The sequence below is a fragment of the Canis aureus genome, chromosome 7 (assembly GCF_053574225.1).
Source record: "Canis aureus isolate CA01 chromosome 7, VMU_Caureus_v.1.0, whole genome shotgun sequence".
NCBI classification, from domain to species: Eukaryota; Metazoa; Chordata; class Mammalia; order Carnivora; family Canidae; genus Canis; species Canis aureus.
In genome coordinates this window covers 45,421,243-45,437,714 of record NC_135617.1, presented here as the reverse complement: position 1 = coordinate 45,437,714, position 16,472 = coordinate 45,421,243, and the positions used below count along the sequence as shown (strand labels likewise).

The window sequence follows — 16,472 nt, the reverse complement described above, 5'->3', positions numbered from 1 at the left end:
ACTCCGTGTGTATGGATATATCTACCCAAGCTGTATTTTTAAAATATTCCCCATTTAAAAGAGGATACTTTCCCCACAAGGTTAATGATTTTTTTGCAACAGCTTCTTTAAAAGGAATCTTTTCATTAAGTCATTTTGACTTAGAGGAAATTGCTGGGTAGCAGTTCTTATTTATTTTGTGCCTATTCTACTTTGTGCTAGATTCTTAGAATTCATCGGTGAGCAGTACCATTAGCCTCCAATCTCTTGGAGCTTGCAGTATAGTGTAGAAGGCAGGTGGTTATGTCTTAATGTAAAATTGCAGCTGATAAACAGCTTTAAGGCATTCTCAAACTTTGGTTTCAGGATCACTTTACTCTGGAAAATTACTGAGAACCCTAAATATGGGTTCTATCATTTAGCATTTTAGAAATTAAATGTTATAATTTTAAAAACATTTAACAATAGTCCTATCATGTTAATATAACATTTGTATGAAAAATAACACTAAATGCCATTGATTTCATTTTTTGCTCCTCTCCAAAGTCTGACTTAAAGACAGCTGGATTCTCTTAATCTTCTGCATTCAGTGTTCTGCAGTATGTCATTTTGTTTGAAATACATGAAGAAAATTTGACTTCACATGGAATAATTTTGAGAGAAGTAGTATTCTTTGGATCCCCAGAAGATTTATAGGCTTTCAGAGATCCTTGTTTTACACTTTGAGAAGCGCTGCTTTAAAGATAGGCACTCTACATTTATTGAGAGAGAACATGTGGCTGGCTACTGTGATGGGCTATGTGTGTGTGGTTCACTGAAGCTTTGGTAACCTTAGAAGGTTTTCTTAACTTTATACATAAAATGTGTATCTTTAAAGTTAGATATAATTATCATCCATCAAAATTATTTAAGAGCACTTATTTTGATCTTAGTATTACCAAAACTAAAAGGTATGGACCAAAATAAATTTAGGTCAGTTTTTCAGCGAGTATTGGACAATGTTTTCTTGCATGGTTTCTGTTAAAAAAAAAAAAACTTTGAGTCTATATACAGACATTTGGAAGTTTTATATTTTGCTTTTTTAAAGATTTTATTCATGAGATACACACAGAGACAGTGGGAGAAGCAGACTCCCCACAGGGAGCCTGATGTGGGTCTCATTCCAGGACCCCGGGATCTTGATCTGACCCCACACTCAACCACTGAGCCACCCAGGTGCCCCTTGCTTTGTTAATATACCTGGGGGCAATTTGTGTTCGCTGAATGGTGCCAAAGCTCTACTTTAGTTCTGGGGCCCTCCAAGAGCATCTGTAGCATTCCTTTCCTTTTTTTTAAGATTTTATTTATGTATTCATGAGACACACAGAAAGAGAGGCAGAGGGAGAAGCAGGCTCCATGCAGGGAGCCCGACATGGGACTCAATCCCAGGTCTCCAGGATCACGCCCTTGGCCAGAGGCAGTGCTAAACCGCTGAGCCATCGAGGCTGCCCCATCTGTGTAGCTTTCTGATTGCAATGATGTGGCAAAAACAAGCCTATCTCCCCAATCTAAAATCCCTCAAATGATAAATTGCTTACCTGGTTTCTTTGTATAGACTGGAACCTGCACAGGCAGATTTTGCTTAAAGCATTGAGAAGTTAACCATGCACCAATCCTTTTATTTATAAATTCTCATCTCCATTTAATGATTATATATTTTTCCTTTCAAATTTCACCAGTTGCTTATTAACAAGATGATTTTTTTTTTCTCCGCATAGTCCTACCTATTAGTGCATTGGGTTAGTGGTGGTGTCATTTGCTTTGTTGGTGGCCAAGTGGTTATAAATTGTAACAAACGCTAAAAATGCTAAATCACAGCAGCAATAACTACTTCCCAGTCTGCAGCAGTGGAGTGGGGTGGAGAGAGAAAATTCTATTCACAGTTATATCAATAACTTGAGGTTGGGTAAAATGGATTTTCATAAGTTAATGCTTTTAATGATACAGATAGTATAATAACTTCAATAGCATTATTCAGAACCTGTTTTATGCCCAATTTTGAGACCTATAGACTTGAAAAGTGTAAATGAACTTTAATTTTTACATTTGATCAGTTATATAAATACATGCTTTAAAAAGTCAAGTCTATAAGAGTCATAAACAAAATGATAGTTTGCACTACTCTTCTCTCCAGAGATAACTATTTTCAATTCTTTTAGCCATTTCTTAGGATATTTGCCTTCATATTTGTGACCTATACTTAAAAAAAATTACAAAACTGTATTTATTAATGTCTTACTGTAGAAGATAAGTGTTTAACTGTCACCAGCCAACTGTCCTTTCCTCCACTTTCTGTCTTCCCACATTCATGCAATAACTTTTGGTTTCCATATTTAAATTTCACATTATTGTAATCACATATTTACAGCTGAGCCATGTAATAGAAAATGGTTATATATTTTTTCTTATATAATTTTTATTTTTCCTATGGTTAATTTGCTATATTTCATTTTATTTTTCTTTGTGTCAATTATTCCACCTAAATTTTATTTAACAATTCACAGATGAGTAAACATTAAATGAGCTAATGGAGTGAAAACTTTGGAATCAACGTATTTACAGATACATTAGATGTAGGAAAAACAACAAAAGTCATATTTTTAGCTACATTTTATAAACTTACAGAAAAGATGTGTTAGCATTTAGACTACAATGTGCCAAAGAAATAGCTATCAAAACAACTACATTTACACATATATTTTGTATATTGAAGTCATCAATACTAGTTGGTATAATTAATTTTGTTCATCTCCATTAAAAACATTGTATCCCTCGGATTTAATTAGCTCAATTTTTTTTGAATCCTGAAAAAATACATCTTTAATTCTGCCAACAAAATCTTTCTTAAAAATCTCATGAGTCACTTTATTTAACTTTTGGCCATATTCAAAGCCCCCTAGATAACTAATGCCATCATAGTTCAGAGCAACAAATTTTTTGTGAGGGTCAATATCCTCAGAGAGAATTAGATTGTCATCTAGGTAGGCCTTAATAAGAGTCTGATTTTGAATTACTCTTACATGGTGCCATTTATTACAATGGAATGTGCCGTTGCTATAGGTCATATGCACAGAAATGCTTTCTCCTAAGTTGACTGCTATTTTCAAGGACTGATTATGGAGACCAATTGCCAGAAAATCATTTTCTTCATTTTGAGCTTTTCCTATCCATACAATTAAGCCTTCTGTTTCAGTAGTACTGAAATTTAAGGATATGGTAGTGAACTGAAGGTTTCTCCTTCCGTAATCTGGATCGATGTATTTTATATAAGAATTACCCATAAATTTTGCAGTTGAAAATGAAGTTTTGTTTTCACAATACTTTCCTACCCAACCCAAAGCACACAAGCAACTGTAAGAAAATTGATCAGGTATACACAGAGATTGATGAAGACAAAGGTTATTCAAACAATACACAGACTGGTCACATGTGTTTCCAGTCCAGTGTGGCAAACATCTGCAAGAAAAAGTTGTGCCATTTACTATACATTCACCACCATTTCTGCACACATTATACCCACAGGGTGTCCCGTCACAGTCACCTACATTTGAGCCTCCTTTTGCTCCTAATTCAGTTAACTGTAATTCTTGATTATTTATGATAACTTCTCGGACACAACCCTGAAAACCTGAAGGTTCATTTGCTATTGACATAGGATTTACAAGATTTAAGGATGACACTCCTCCAATGTAGAAGTCAGTATTTGTGTCCAGGGAGCTCATTTTAGCATTGGCTTTTTCTGTTACATTTATCCCATCCAGATCTAAGTAGCCTTCTGCACCAACTCTTCCTGCTTTAATCACATGCCAGGTACTTCCATTCGTAGTTACTTTTTGGAGAGTCTCTAGAATGATAGTTCTGTCACCAAGATTGTAGCGAAGTTGAACAAAACCATTTACTAGGGAGATACATAAAAAATCCCCTGTTGAGAAAGAAAACCAGTTAATTAGTAACAGTAAATTGTCGCTCCATTAAAAAAACTTGCCCTTTTTGGCCATTTGAATAAGTTTTGGTTTGGGGGAAAAAAGGCAACAGTCCGGATCAAAATAAAGTTAAGAGAATTTTGTTGCCATTTACAGATCAAAATATAGATGTATATATTCATACATAAATCCTGTATTATTCAGGAATTGGCCACAAGTGATTTTTCCTAGTTGTAAATATTTCACAATGTAAATGTAAATATTCCACAATGAATGTCTTGTGGTACTAAGTTAAAGTGAGGTTTTCCTTTAATGATTTTATAAGGTTAAGGATGAATGGTTAAAAAAAAAGTAACATAGATGTTTTACTCCAAGCTGCTGATTTCTGTTTTTAACAGCAGTTGAGGAAGTAAGCAAGAGAATTAAAAGCTCTCCAAAGTTTCAGTCCTGTCATTGGCATCAAGTTCTGACTACAACTACACAAATCCCTAGTTGAGATCTCTCCTTGGGTGTTTAAAAGGCACGTCCAACATCAAAGTAAAGTTCATATTCTCAGGCTGTGAACTTGCTTCCATACACTTGGCGTCTTCTGATCTTTCCAAACTAAGGGAATCCGTTTCTCCTCCGCTTCTTCAAACCAAAAATCTAGGTGTGATCCCTGGTTCCATAATTTTTTTTTTTTTTTTTTTTTTTGTTTCACAGTAACCAGTCTATCAAAGACTGGTCTACTGAAACAGATTTAACATTTTGGTTCACTGTAAACCTTCTGATTCTGTCTGCCTCTGCCACCTTCATTAGCTCTACTGTCATCTTTAGCTTGATCTTTTGTTGGAGTCTCCTCACTCTTCCTTTCTAATTGAGTTTAGAATCTATACTGAGGCTAAAATGATCTTTTCAAATGAAGAGATCTGGTCATTATACTACCCTTTAATAGCATCCACGCATGTTGAAATAAGAGCCTAAAATCCTTAACGTCTCTGCAGTTTCCCAGCCCCTTTCTCTAGCTTTATCTGGAGTGTGTTCTCCTCCTCTTCCTCCACTCACTATTCCAGCAACAGTGCCCTTTTCTTGCCTCAGCACCTTTGTGCATGTTGTTTTCTTTTTCCAGAACACTTCATTCCACCTCATCTAGGTAACTCCTAGTATCCTTCAGATCTGAAATTAAATGCCACTTCCTCAGAAACGTGTTCTTGATTCCTCAGAGTTGGTCATTTTTTTTCTATTAGTACTTTAATTGTACCATGTTTCTCTTCTTCACAATATTTCTCTCATTTTATAATTATATAGCCATCTGTGAACAAATCTGAACAAATATGATCCAGCATGTATATGAAGTTGCAGTGAGGCATTCAGAGGAAAGTAAATCCAACTCTGTATGCCAGGGAGAGAATGCAGCCCTTCAACGGAAGACTATTTCAAGAAGTTACCAAGTTGTTTACGTAACAAATCATGGAGATATCTTCCTCAAGACAGCATTTTCCCTTCTCCCTCACATTTAATAGCTAATAAAAAATTTCTTATCCAAGGAAATTTCTTGGCACATGCTACTCTTCCTTTTCTCCTTGGACAGTGCCACACTACAACACCTTCCTCCCAAAAATAGTGTCCTTTTCTTCTACTGATCCTTGTGGTCCACTTCAGACTGTTATTCTAGGATGATTGGGAGACCTAGGAGTTCTATAATCCACCTATGATTTCCACTTGAAAACTAAGCCCACACAAAGTATGGTTCTCTTAATCATTTTTCTCATAGAGAATTTCTAATGAATATAATGTCATTACATCTGTGATTATTTGATTAATAGCTGCCTTGTCCACTAGCTTGAAAACTTCATGAGAACAGGGTGTGTGTGTGATTTGGCCCAACAGTTTATCTCCGGCACCTAGCACAGCTCCTGGCACATAGTAAGATGCTAAATAAACAATGGTGGAATTAAGAAATCACCTTTGTATAGTTGTGGGGTGAAATGACTCAGAGTATTTCTCAAATACTAGCTTGAAGCTAAAAAGCAAGAAATAAAACATCTTTTTCCTGTAATGATACGCAAGTTTTAAAAAATTCCTAATACGAGGAAGAAATTCACTCCATTTACATATTTTCTAACACGAATAGTATTTTAAGTATAAGATGGAGAGGCGTTTGCAAACTTTTAGATTATATAAAAGAAAATTAAATGTGGACTGGATTATCTAAATTTTTTTGTACCATAATAAGCCAGAACAATGAAACATAATTGATACTAGGTTTTTAAAATGTATACCACTCTGAATATACTTTGTGACCTGTAATGGACACAAATTCACAGGATTATGGAAGAAGTTTCTCTTGCTACTTGTGTCATAGAGTGTCCTTTAGTAAACTGGTACAGTGAAGAGCTACACTGGAATAAAAATTATCTAAAAAATGATTAGGAAAGCTAAAGCTGTGATCTATAGTATCACTGGTCAAGTTGCCAACTAAGAGCAAAGAGAACAGCTCTTGCCAGGGAAGGCTTATTTTAACACAGCGTTGCTGGTATGTTCTTGTCTTGTGAAGAACTGACCCCCCCCCCCAAAAAAAAGGTGTTTTTCTTTTCCCCTTCTGTGTCCCTGGAAGCTAAAATTGCTCTTGTATCTGTATTAGCAGATTTTGTCAAGCAAACCTTTTATTTTAGTTGACTAGAATATGGGTCATGGCTGTAGTCATGGGATATGAATACAGATTGGCATTAGGGTAAGTTTATGTTAGAAGTTGAGTACTAGTGGACAGTCCTAAGAAACTTGAGCTCATAAATGGAATAAAGCTCATAAATGAATTCACCTTGGCTATTTAGTGCCCTTTTAACCATGTCTAGGGCCCTTCCTTCCTCATCTGTGCTGCCATTGCCATGCATCAAAGCAATGTTTTAGGACCTAACATTTGTGAAGGGACTATAGAAGTACAGTAGGGAAATTTTATATACTTTTAGCTCCCTACATTTATCTTCTATTGTTTGTTTGAATATGCTTTAACATTACATTGTGGATGTCTAGGCTTTTTAAAAACATATTTGTGAGGATTATAACTATCAAGAGGAATTCAGGCTGTGATGAATTTGTGCATTGATAACTTTTACGTAGCAGAACACTCACTTTAAGGTATGAAATACTTAAACAGTAAACAGCAATGGATAAATAGGACCTGAGGGCTTATTTCTTTAAAAATCTCTTTCCAAACATCAAATATCTAAAATCAATGAGGATAATTTTGAAATTATCATTTTGTTTTAAATTTTATATTATTTGAAATTATTAAAATTATTAACCTCCAAAAAGAGATACTTTGTTCATTGAAAATTTGTTTTTTTACATATGATAATCTAGTTGGTTGCTGATATCTAAATTTGTTTTTTACATTGTGTATTAAGTGGGCATTTTTACCAAAAGCTCCACTTAGCAGAGAATTAGCTAGAAGGCTTAATTAATGTTTACAGCAGACATAACTCTTAGAGATGGCACAAAGTATGAGAATATCACTTGTATTTTATGCAACCATAAATAAATGAAACATACTTTGCCACTTCATTATACTAATTGAACACTAATAAGTAAGTCTATGCTTTTCATCTGATAAATACCTTTAGGTTAATCTAAGAGAATGTAAAGTTGATTTTTAACATTTTAAAGTTTTCATGATTTCCTTATATAAGTGTCAAATGCAGCATCAACCATGACTTGAAACTAATCCATTATCTCGTTCTAAAGTGTTTAAGGCAGAAAAAAGAAAACTCTTGACTGACATAAATTGAAATACAGTGCCATTTAATAACAGGTGTAAGAAAATATGCCCTTGGCTGCCTCTATGTGTTAATGTGTATGAATTTTTTACATATGTAAACATAAATACATATCTAGTGTACTAGTTAGAAAACTACAGTACAACATTCTTTGCCAGCACAGTTCCAAATCTATCTTGATTTTATACCCTTATCACACAAAGGTTAATTCTGAGTTTTTTAATGAGCAGCATAACTACAGCTGATTGTCTTTTAATGTCTCTTGATTTGTAAGTAGAAATTTTCCATTTGTGTACAATTTTTTTCATTTGGCATTTTCACAGGGAGATTTAATCATGAATTTAAAATGAAATATCAAATCTCAGGAAAAAGATCTCTCCTAAGGTATATTTTGTAGTACAATCATGTTAATTTTTTTCTTTGAATTTATCTTTTCTCCTTGAAATTATTTTGAAGGTATTTCACCAGTGCACTGAGATGGAAACACTTGAGTCTAATTCTCTGATAGTTTAATCATTTAGCAGCATATTAAGAGACATTCATAAGAGCTACCTTAAATAGTTTATGAAAATCAGGGTACCATTTGTGTTGACTACAGAAAATAGAATAAACTGGTTTAATTATTTCCCAATACTAAAATTTCATTTTCTGAGAAACAAGATGAAAGAAAAGCCAAACACAAAATTTATAAATATTTTGCAATAGGAATGTAACTGTAAATGCAAATGTCTTTGTCAAAATTCTGGAAAATATACATGAAAATGGAAATCAACAGTAAAGTAATAAAAACTCAACGTTTTTAAAACTGCAGCATACTACACAGATATTTTTATTCCATATTGTTTTGCAATAATTGTGCTACTTTTATAGTTAAAAAATATTTTTAAAACTTATTTTGGAATGTGAATCCTAGGTTTAGTATTTAGATAACAAAATAACTTAAAAGTTTTGGAGCTATAAATGTGGACAGATTTACGGAAATATATCAATCATGCCTTCCTTTGTGTTTTATATACATATTTTGTTCCTTTTGACATAGGACTATTATGCTCAGCTTCAACATCTTTTCTGATGGGATTGTTATACAGTTGAAATGTACTATATTTGGATTTTGCTAATTTTAATTCTAACACAACTCTTGCTATTTTATTAAAATTTATACTTAGTTCATTAACATACACTTTGATAACAGAACATACAAGTATCAAACATTTACATATTTTATAGGCTAGGTGACTTAAAAAAATAAAAATACTTCATTATGCATTACTTAACAGACTATTGGGAATTCATTAGGATGTTCCCCCCCACAAACATGCTACCAACTTTACCTGATTGTGCTTTTAAGTGTTGTGCAACATAAAATAAGATGCCATCTTCGGAAAGTGGCTGAAACTGCAATTGAATATGTGTGTTTTTTCGAATACGGAAGGAAGCAAAAGACATCCAGGATAATTCATGGCTTCTGAAAGATGGATCACTTATAGATAAAGCTAACAAAACAAAAACATGAGTTAAAAAAAACTAGTATTGCTCATAAGTACCAGTAAAGTTAAATAATTTTATCATTTACGGATTTACCTTATCTTCCAAGAGTTGCTCCTCGCTAAATACATTGAACTATGGTATTCATTATAAGACATTTAAACAGTATGGAAGAAAGTAAAGTAAAACAATGAAATTCCATTGTTCGGTCTCCTCTAACCATTGTTAGCACTTTATTGAACATGTAGCCAGACTTTACTTTCTGATGTGTGTGTATATACTTTCTGATGTGTATGTTACTTGATGTGTGTGTATATCTAGTACTTGGTTTATTTCACATAAAAGAAACCATATTATATACAAACTATGCATAATACATTTACTTTCGGGACATGTGGATGGCTCAGTCAGTTAAATGTCTGACTCTTGGTTTTGGCTCAAGTCATAATCACAGGGTCATGAGATCAAGCCCTTTTCATCAAGCTCCATGCTCAGTGAGGAGACAGATTCTTTTTCTCCCTCTCCTTCTGCCCTTCCCCCTGCTTGAACTTGTGTTTTAATTCTCTCTCAAATAAATAAATCTTTTAAAAAGTAAGGTACTTACTTTTTTCACTCAACAATCTATCTTAATGAGACTCTGATGTTAGCATATTTTGCCTATTGCTTCTTCTAAACACTTACACAGTATTTTAAAAAATAAATTATCTTTAGGGGGCCTAGGTTGCTCAGTGGTTGAGCGTCTGCCTTTGGCTCAGGTCCTGATCCTGGGCTCCCTGCTGGGAGCCTGCTTCTCCCTCTGCCTCTGTCTCTGCCCCTCTCTCTCTGGGTCTCTCATGAATAAATAAATAAAATCTTAAAAAAAATCCTTAGAGAAGTTTTAGATTTACAGGAAAACTGAGCAGAAAGTATAGTTGTTTCCATATACTTCCCTACCCCTAACTCTCTCTCTCTCTCTCTCTCTATATATATATATATATATATAAAACCTTTTCACTATCAACATTCTGCTATGGAGTTGTACAGTGTACAATTGATGAACCTATATTGACATATCATTATCCAAAGTCCATGGCTTACATTAAGGGTAATTTTCATTGTACATTCTATGGATTGTGACAAATGTATAATGACACGTATCTACCATTGCAGTATCATACAGAATAGTTTTACTCTCCTAAAAGTCCTCTGTGCCTCACCCATTTGTCCTTCCTTTTTCCTCCCCAAACCTTGGTAATCACCAATATTTTTACTGTCTTCATAGTTTTGCCTTTTCCAGTATGTCATATAGTTGGAATCATATAGCATGTAGCTCTTTTAGTTTGGCTTTTCTTCAGTTAGTAAAATGCATTTTAAGGTTCCTCCATGTATTCATGTCTCATTTCTTCATAGCTCATTTCTTTTAGTGTTGATTAATAGACCATTGGATGGATGTACCACGGCTAATTTATTCATTTATCTACTGAAAGATATCCTGGTTGCTTCCTAGTTTTGGCAATTAAGAAGCAAGATGTCCTAAACATCTTTCCAATTGTCCAATTCTCTTCCAAAGTGGCTATACCATTTCGCATTCCCATCAGCAATGAAAAAGAGCTCCTGCTGCTCTACACCCTGGTCAGCATTTGGAGTTGTCAGTGTTTTGGATTTTAGCCTAAAATGGTGTGTAGTGGTATGATATGTTAGATGTTGATATGTCCTAAAGAGAAATATCTAGGTGTGTGCATGTAGAGTCAAGGAAAATGATATATTTGAATTAAGACCCCACAGAAGTGAATAAATGACCATTCACAAAGGTGAATGCAAGGCCCATGAGGTGGGAAGTTTCTTTCCATGAACAAGGTCCAGGAAGAAGGGCAATGTGACTGGAGGGGCAAAAAAAAAAAAAAAAAGTGGAAAGAGAGGTCAGAGAGGTTATGAGGCCAGATCACGTTGTCAAGAATTGTGATGTATCTGAGATTTTACCTACCGGTAAGGTAATAAGAGACTGCCACATTTCATAGATAATTACAGAAAACATGAAATACCTGGGTCAGAGACAAAGGACAGTTTATGACTCATAGCAAGTAACAAGAGTTACCATAAATTGTCAGTTCCAGGAACCCCTATTCTCTTACAAAAATGTGAGAGGACCAAGTGATTACTGTGTGTTGCTTAGAGAGGAAATCTTGAGTTTTGAGGTCTAAGTCTTTTTTAATGGACAGGGAGCATGCCTGCTCTTGCTCTGAAGGAAGACATTATTTCTGTCTTCTAAAGCAGGAAACAAACTGGCTCTTTGCTTCAAAGTTAGTTATCAGTGGTGAGATGGGTCTACATTGTGTATTCTTCATGTGCACAGAATCATTTTATGCAAAGATTTGTGGTATTTCTGTATTTCTGCAAAGATTAAGTGATTTGAGGCTGGCCATGCAGAAACATCAGATGGATCTGAGTGAAAGGTCATCCTACAGAATACTGTCAAGGATATGGAAAACAGGTAAAATAGAGAAACTGTTCCAGACTGAAGGAATCTGAAGAGACAGGACAACCAAATGCAACATACATCCCTGGAGGGCATTCTGGTTCTAAATGAATAAACACATGTTGGGGCAGTTGAAGACATTTGAATCTGGTCTGTGAGTTGGATGGTAGTGTTGTACCAACATTAATTTCCTGATCTGGAGGTTTGTGTGCTGATTATTTAAGAGAATAGCTTTTCGCCTTTCGTTTGGGGGAAATAACCGCAAGGATGTTTAAGAATGATGGGGCATCACATCTTTAGATTGCTCTTAAGTGGTTCAGAAAAAGACTAATAATGACAAAAGTGTGTGTGTGTGACAGTGAAGAAAATGAAATGATATAGTTGGGGAGAGTATGGGAGAAGGAGATATAGGAATGCTTTTTATTATAGCAACTTTTCTATAAATTTAGAATTATTTAAAAGTAATTATTAAAAATTATTTTCCTTACTGTTTTTTATTATACACCTCTTTTTATAAGCACTTTCAACACTTAAACTACCTTTGTGTTTTTTGAACAAAATGATTTTTTAAACATCTCAAAAATAAGATCAGATACAGTAACTAAAAAACCAAACCAAACCAAAACTCTCAAAGGTGAAGATTAAACTGATCATCATAAGATCTAGTGCTACCTATTACTGATAGGGGTGATTAGCTTGTTTTTCCTCTGAATTATAGCTTTGCAAGAATCTGTAAATGTTTATATAATATCATTCTCTTGGTATTTATTGAGGCTTGTCTTATGGCCTAGAACATAGATAATATTTGTAAATGTTTCATATGTTTTTGACAAGAATGTGTATCAGGAAGTGCTGTGTTCTTTATGTTCCTATAGCTAAGAGCTATAGGAATCTTCATGAATTTGGGAAAAGTCTAGATTTTTCAGTGACACTACAAAGTTTTTCCAACAGCGAGTCATCTTACCAGGTTAATTAAGAAGGAAACACCAACACCCCTCTTCTTGTATAAATAATCTACTGGGTTCTGGCCAACAGCTTCAGGGATGGTCAGTGTAAGGAGCAGTTACAGAAGGGATAGTTTTTTGAGAGGAATAATAGCTAACGATTCAAGTGATTTTCCAAATTATACACACTTCAATCATGGCCATCACTTTTATGACCCTGTTAATTATAAATAGGATTCTCTGTGAAATTAGTAATATTAATATTTACCACTGTTTAACAACTGTGTCATTGATTGGCACCAGGCTAGCGCAAGCTGGTAAAAAAGAAAGTAGAATGGGCTATTTAGTGAAGTAAGAATCCTTGGATTGCAATGATGCACCATCTAATTTAGGGAATCCATAGATTTCTAAAACGAGCCATATTTTAAAGAAACTACCAAGCTATTTTCTAGACTGGCTGTACAAGTTTACATCTAATTTCTCTACATTCTCACCAGCATTTGATATTATCTCTATTTTTTAAGTTTTAGTTTTTCCAGTAGGTGTATAGTGGTATCTCATTGTCCATAAACTCTTTTTAGATTAGTGGGTATATGAAATTTTTTGTTTTCTGCCTTGAGGCCTTAGTAGAAGCAGACAATCAGAAAAGTCAAATCTCATTGCAGAGTGATTCAAATAACCTCTAACTCAATACTTTGCTAATAAACACATTTATGCTCACAGATTCTCTGCGAATAATCTTTAAATAATTTTAAAATATTGACTCCCAGAGGAAGAAAAGAATGTACAAAATTAAAACAATATTAAGCCAATCTAGAATTACCAGTTTAATCAAATTATTGCATATTCTTTTAAAAATGAATTATTTTTATCCTCTTGTTTGGAAGTAATTTTTAATTTATAAAAAATTGAAAAAATAAAATTACTCTAAAGAGTATTGTACCCATATTTGTCTTGCTAGTCTTAAACCCCTTTACTGAGCTCTATCTAGCTATCTATATATTTTTTTTCTGAATCATTTGAGGATAAGTTCCATACATCATGGTTCTTTGCACCTAACAACTTACAGATATTCTCTTTATATAAAACCACAGTACAGTTATTACTAAATGTAATGTTAATACTATACTTTTGTCTGACATTCATATTCCAGTATTTTTAGTTGACTAAACATCCTTTACAATATTTTCCCCTGGAGTGTGAAATTACATCTAAACTGAGATGTTGCACTGAGTTTTCATTTTTATTTTTTAAAAGATTTTATTTATTTTTTTGAGAAAAAGAGAGAGCATGAGCATGGGGAGGGGCAGAGGAAAAGGGACAAGCAGACTCCCTGCTGAGCAGGAAGCCCAACTTGGGGCTCAATCCCAGGACCCTGAGATCATGACCTCAGCCAAAGTCAGACACCTAACTGACTGAGCCACCCAAGCACCCTATCATGTCTCTTTAAAGGTCTTTTAACCTAGAACATTCCACAGCCTTTCATTGTCTTTATGACCTTGACATTTTTTGAGATTTAAATTCAAGTTAGCTAACATAGAGTGCAGTATTGGTTTCAAGTGTAGAATTTAGTGATTCATCACTTACATAAAATGCCCAGTGCTTATCCCGAGTGCCCTCCTTAATGCCCATCACCCATTTAGCCCATCCCCAATGCCCTCCCCTCCAGCAACACTCACTTTTTTCTCTATAGTTAAGAGTCTCTTATGGTTTGCCTCCCTCTCTGTTTTTATCTTATTTTATTTTTTCCTTCCCTTCCTATACGTTCATCTGTTTTGTTTCTTAAATTTCACATATGAGTAAAATCAAATATGTAACTTTCTCTGACTGACTTATTTTGCTTAGCATAATACCCTCTAGTTTCTACCCACATTGTTGCAAATGGCAGGATTTTGTTCTCTTTGATGTCTGAGTTCATTTTTGCTTTGTTTCCCTTGCCTCTGGAGATGTGTCTGATAAGAAATTGCTATGGCCAAGGTCAAAGAAGTTACTGCCTATTTTCTCCTTAGGATTTTGATGCTTTCCTGTCTTACATTTTGGTCTTTCATCCATTTTGAATTTATTTTTGTATATAGTGTAAGAAGGTGGCCCCGTTTTGTTCTGCATATTGCTGTCCAGTTTTCTCAACACTGTTTGTTGAAGAGGCTTTTTTTCCATTGAATATCTTTCCTGCTTTGTCAAAGATTAGTTGACCATATAGTTGTGGGTCCATTTCTGGGTTCTCTGTTCTGTCGCTTTGATCTATTTGTCTGTTTTTGTGCCAGCACCATACTGTTTTGATGATTATAGCCTTGTAATACAGCTTGAAGTCCAGAATTGTGATGCCTCCAGCTTTGGTTTTCTTTTTCAACACGACTTTGGCTCTTCAGCATCTTTTCTGGTTCCATACAAATTTTAGGATTGTTTGTTCTAGTTCTGTGAAAAATGCTGGTGTTATTTTGATCAGGATTGCATTGAATGTATAGATTGCTTTCGGTAGTATAAACGTTTTTATTTGCACTTCCAATCCATGAGCATTTATTTCTTTGTGTGATCTTCAATTTCTTTCATAAGTGTTCTATAGTTTTCAACATGCAGATCTTTTACCTCTTTGGTTAGGTTTATTCCTAGGTATCTTACAGTTCTTGGTGTAATTGTAAATGGGATCGATTCATTGATTTCTCTTTCTGTGGCTTCATTAATGATGTATAGAAATGCAACAGATTTTCTATACGTTAATTTTATATCCTGAGACTTAGCTGAATTCCTGTGTCAGTTCTAGCAATTTTTTTGGTGAGGTCTTTTGGGTTTTCTGCATAGAGTATTATGTCATCTGCAAAGAGTTTGTTTGACTTTTTCCTTGCCAATTTGGATACCTTTTATTCTTTTTGTTGTCTGATTGCTGAGGCTAGGACTTCCAGTACTATGTTGAACAATGGTGGTGAGAGTGGACATCCCTGTTACGTTCTTGACTTTAGGGGAAAAGCTCACAGTTTTTCCCATTGGGGATGATGAGCTGTGGGTCTTTCATTTATAGTCTCTATGATGTTGATGTATGCTTTTTCTATCCCTACTTTCTTGAGGGTCTTTTTGCAAATAAGGATGCTGTATTTTGTCAAATGCTTCTTAAGCAACAGTTGGGAGATCATATGGTTTTTTATCCTTTCTTTTATTAGTGTGGTGTATCATGTAGATTGCAAGTATTGAACCACTCCTGCAGCCCAGGAATAAATCTCACTTAATCATGGTGAATAATCCTCTTAATGTAATGTTGGATTCAATTAGCTAGTATCTTGTGGAGAATTTTTGCATTCATATTCATCAGGGATATTGGTTTGTAATTCTTTTTAGTGGGGTCTTTGTCTGGTTTTGGAATCAAGGTAATGTTGGCCTTGTAGAAGAATTTGGAAGTTTTCATTTCTGTTTTTCTGGAACAGCTTCAGAAATATAGGTATTAGTTCTTCTTTAAATGTATGATAGAATTCCATGGGAAGCCATTGGGGACTGGACTCTCGTTTGACAGCAGTTTTTTTATTATTGTTTGATTCAATTTCTTTGCTGGTTATAGGTCTGTTCAAATTTTCTACATCTTCTTATAAGGTGTTAGATGTGATCTCTCTTCTTTCATTTGTGATTTTATTTATTTGGATCCTTTCTCTTTTCTTTTCGATAAGTCTGGCTAAGGGTTTATCAATTTTGTTAATTCTGTCAAAGAACCAGCTGTTAGTTTCATTGATCTGTTCTATTTTTTTTATTTGTATATAATTTATTTCTGCTTTAATCTTAATTAGTTTCCCTTCTTGGGCTGGTCTTAGGCTTTTTTTGCTGTTCTTTTTCCAGCTCCTTTAGGTGTAAGGTTAAGTCATGTATTTGAGACTTTTCTTGCTTCTTAAGAAGGCCTGTATTGCTATAT

The 16,472-nt window shown here is 34.4% G+C and overlaps 1 protein-coding gene across 1 annotated transcript in view; it reads right to left on the bottom strand.

Annotated features, from left to right (window-relative positions):
- Positions 1-1,991: 1,991 nt before the first annotated feature.
- EYS (EGF-like photoreceptor maintenance factor) overlaps positions 1,992-16,472 on the bottom strand; it is a 1,514,868-nt gene continuing 1,500,387 nt past the window's right edge. Inside the window, exons 39-40 of the mRNA XM_077903501.1 lie at positions 9,028-9,189; positions 1,992-3,940 (exon numbers count right to left, since the gene is read on the bottom strand). Coding sequence (XP_077759627.1) covers positions 2,754-3,940; positions 9,028-9,189 — 1,349 coding nt within the window. The 3' untranslated portion in view covers positions 1,992-2,753. The remainder of the gene's footprint in view (positions 3,941-9,027; positions 9,190-16,472) is intronic.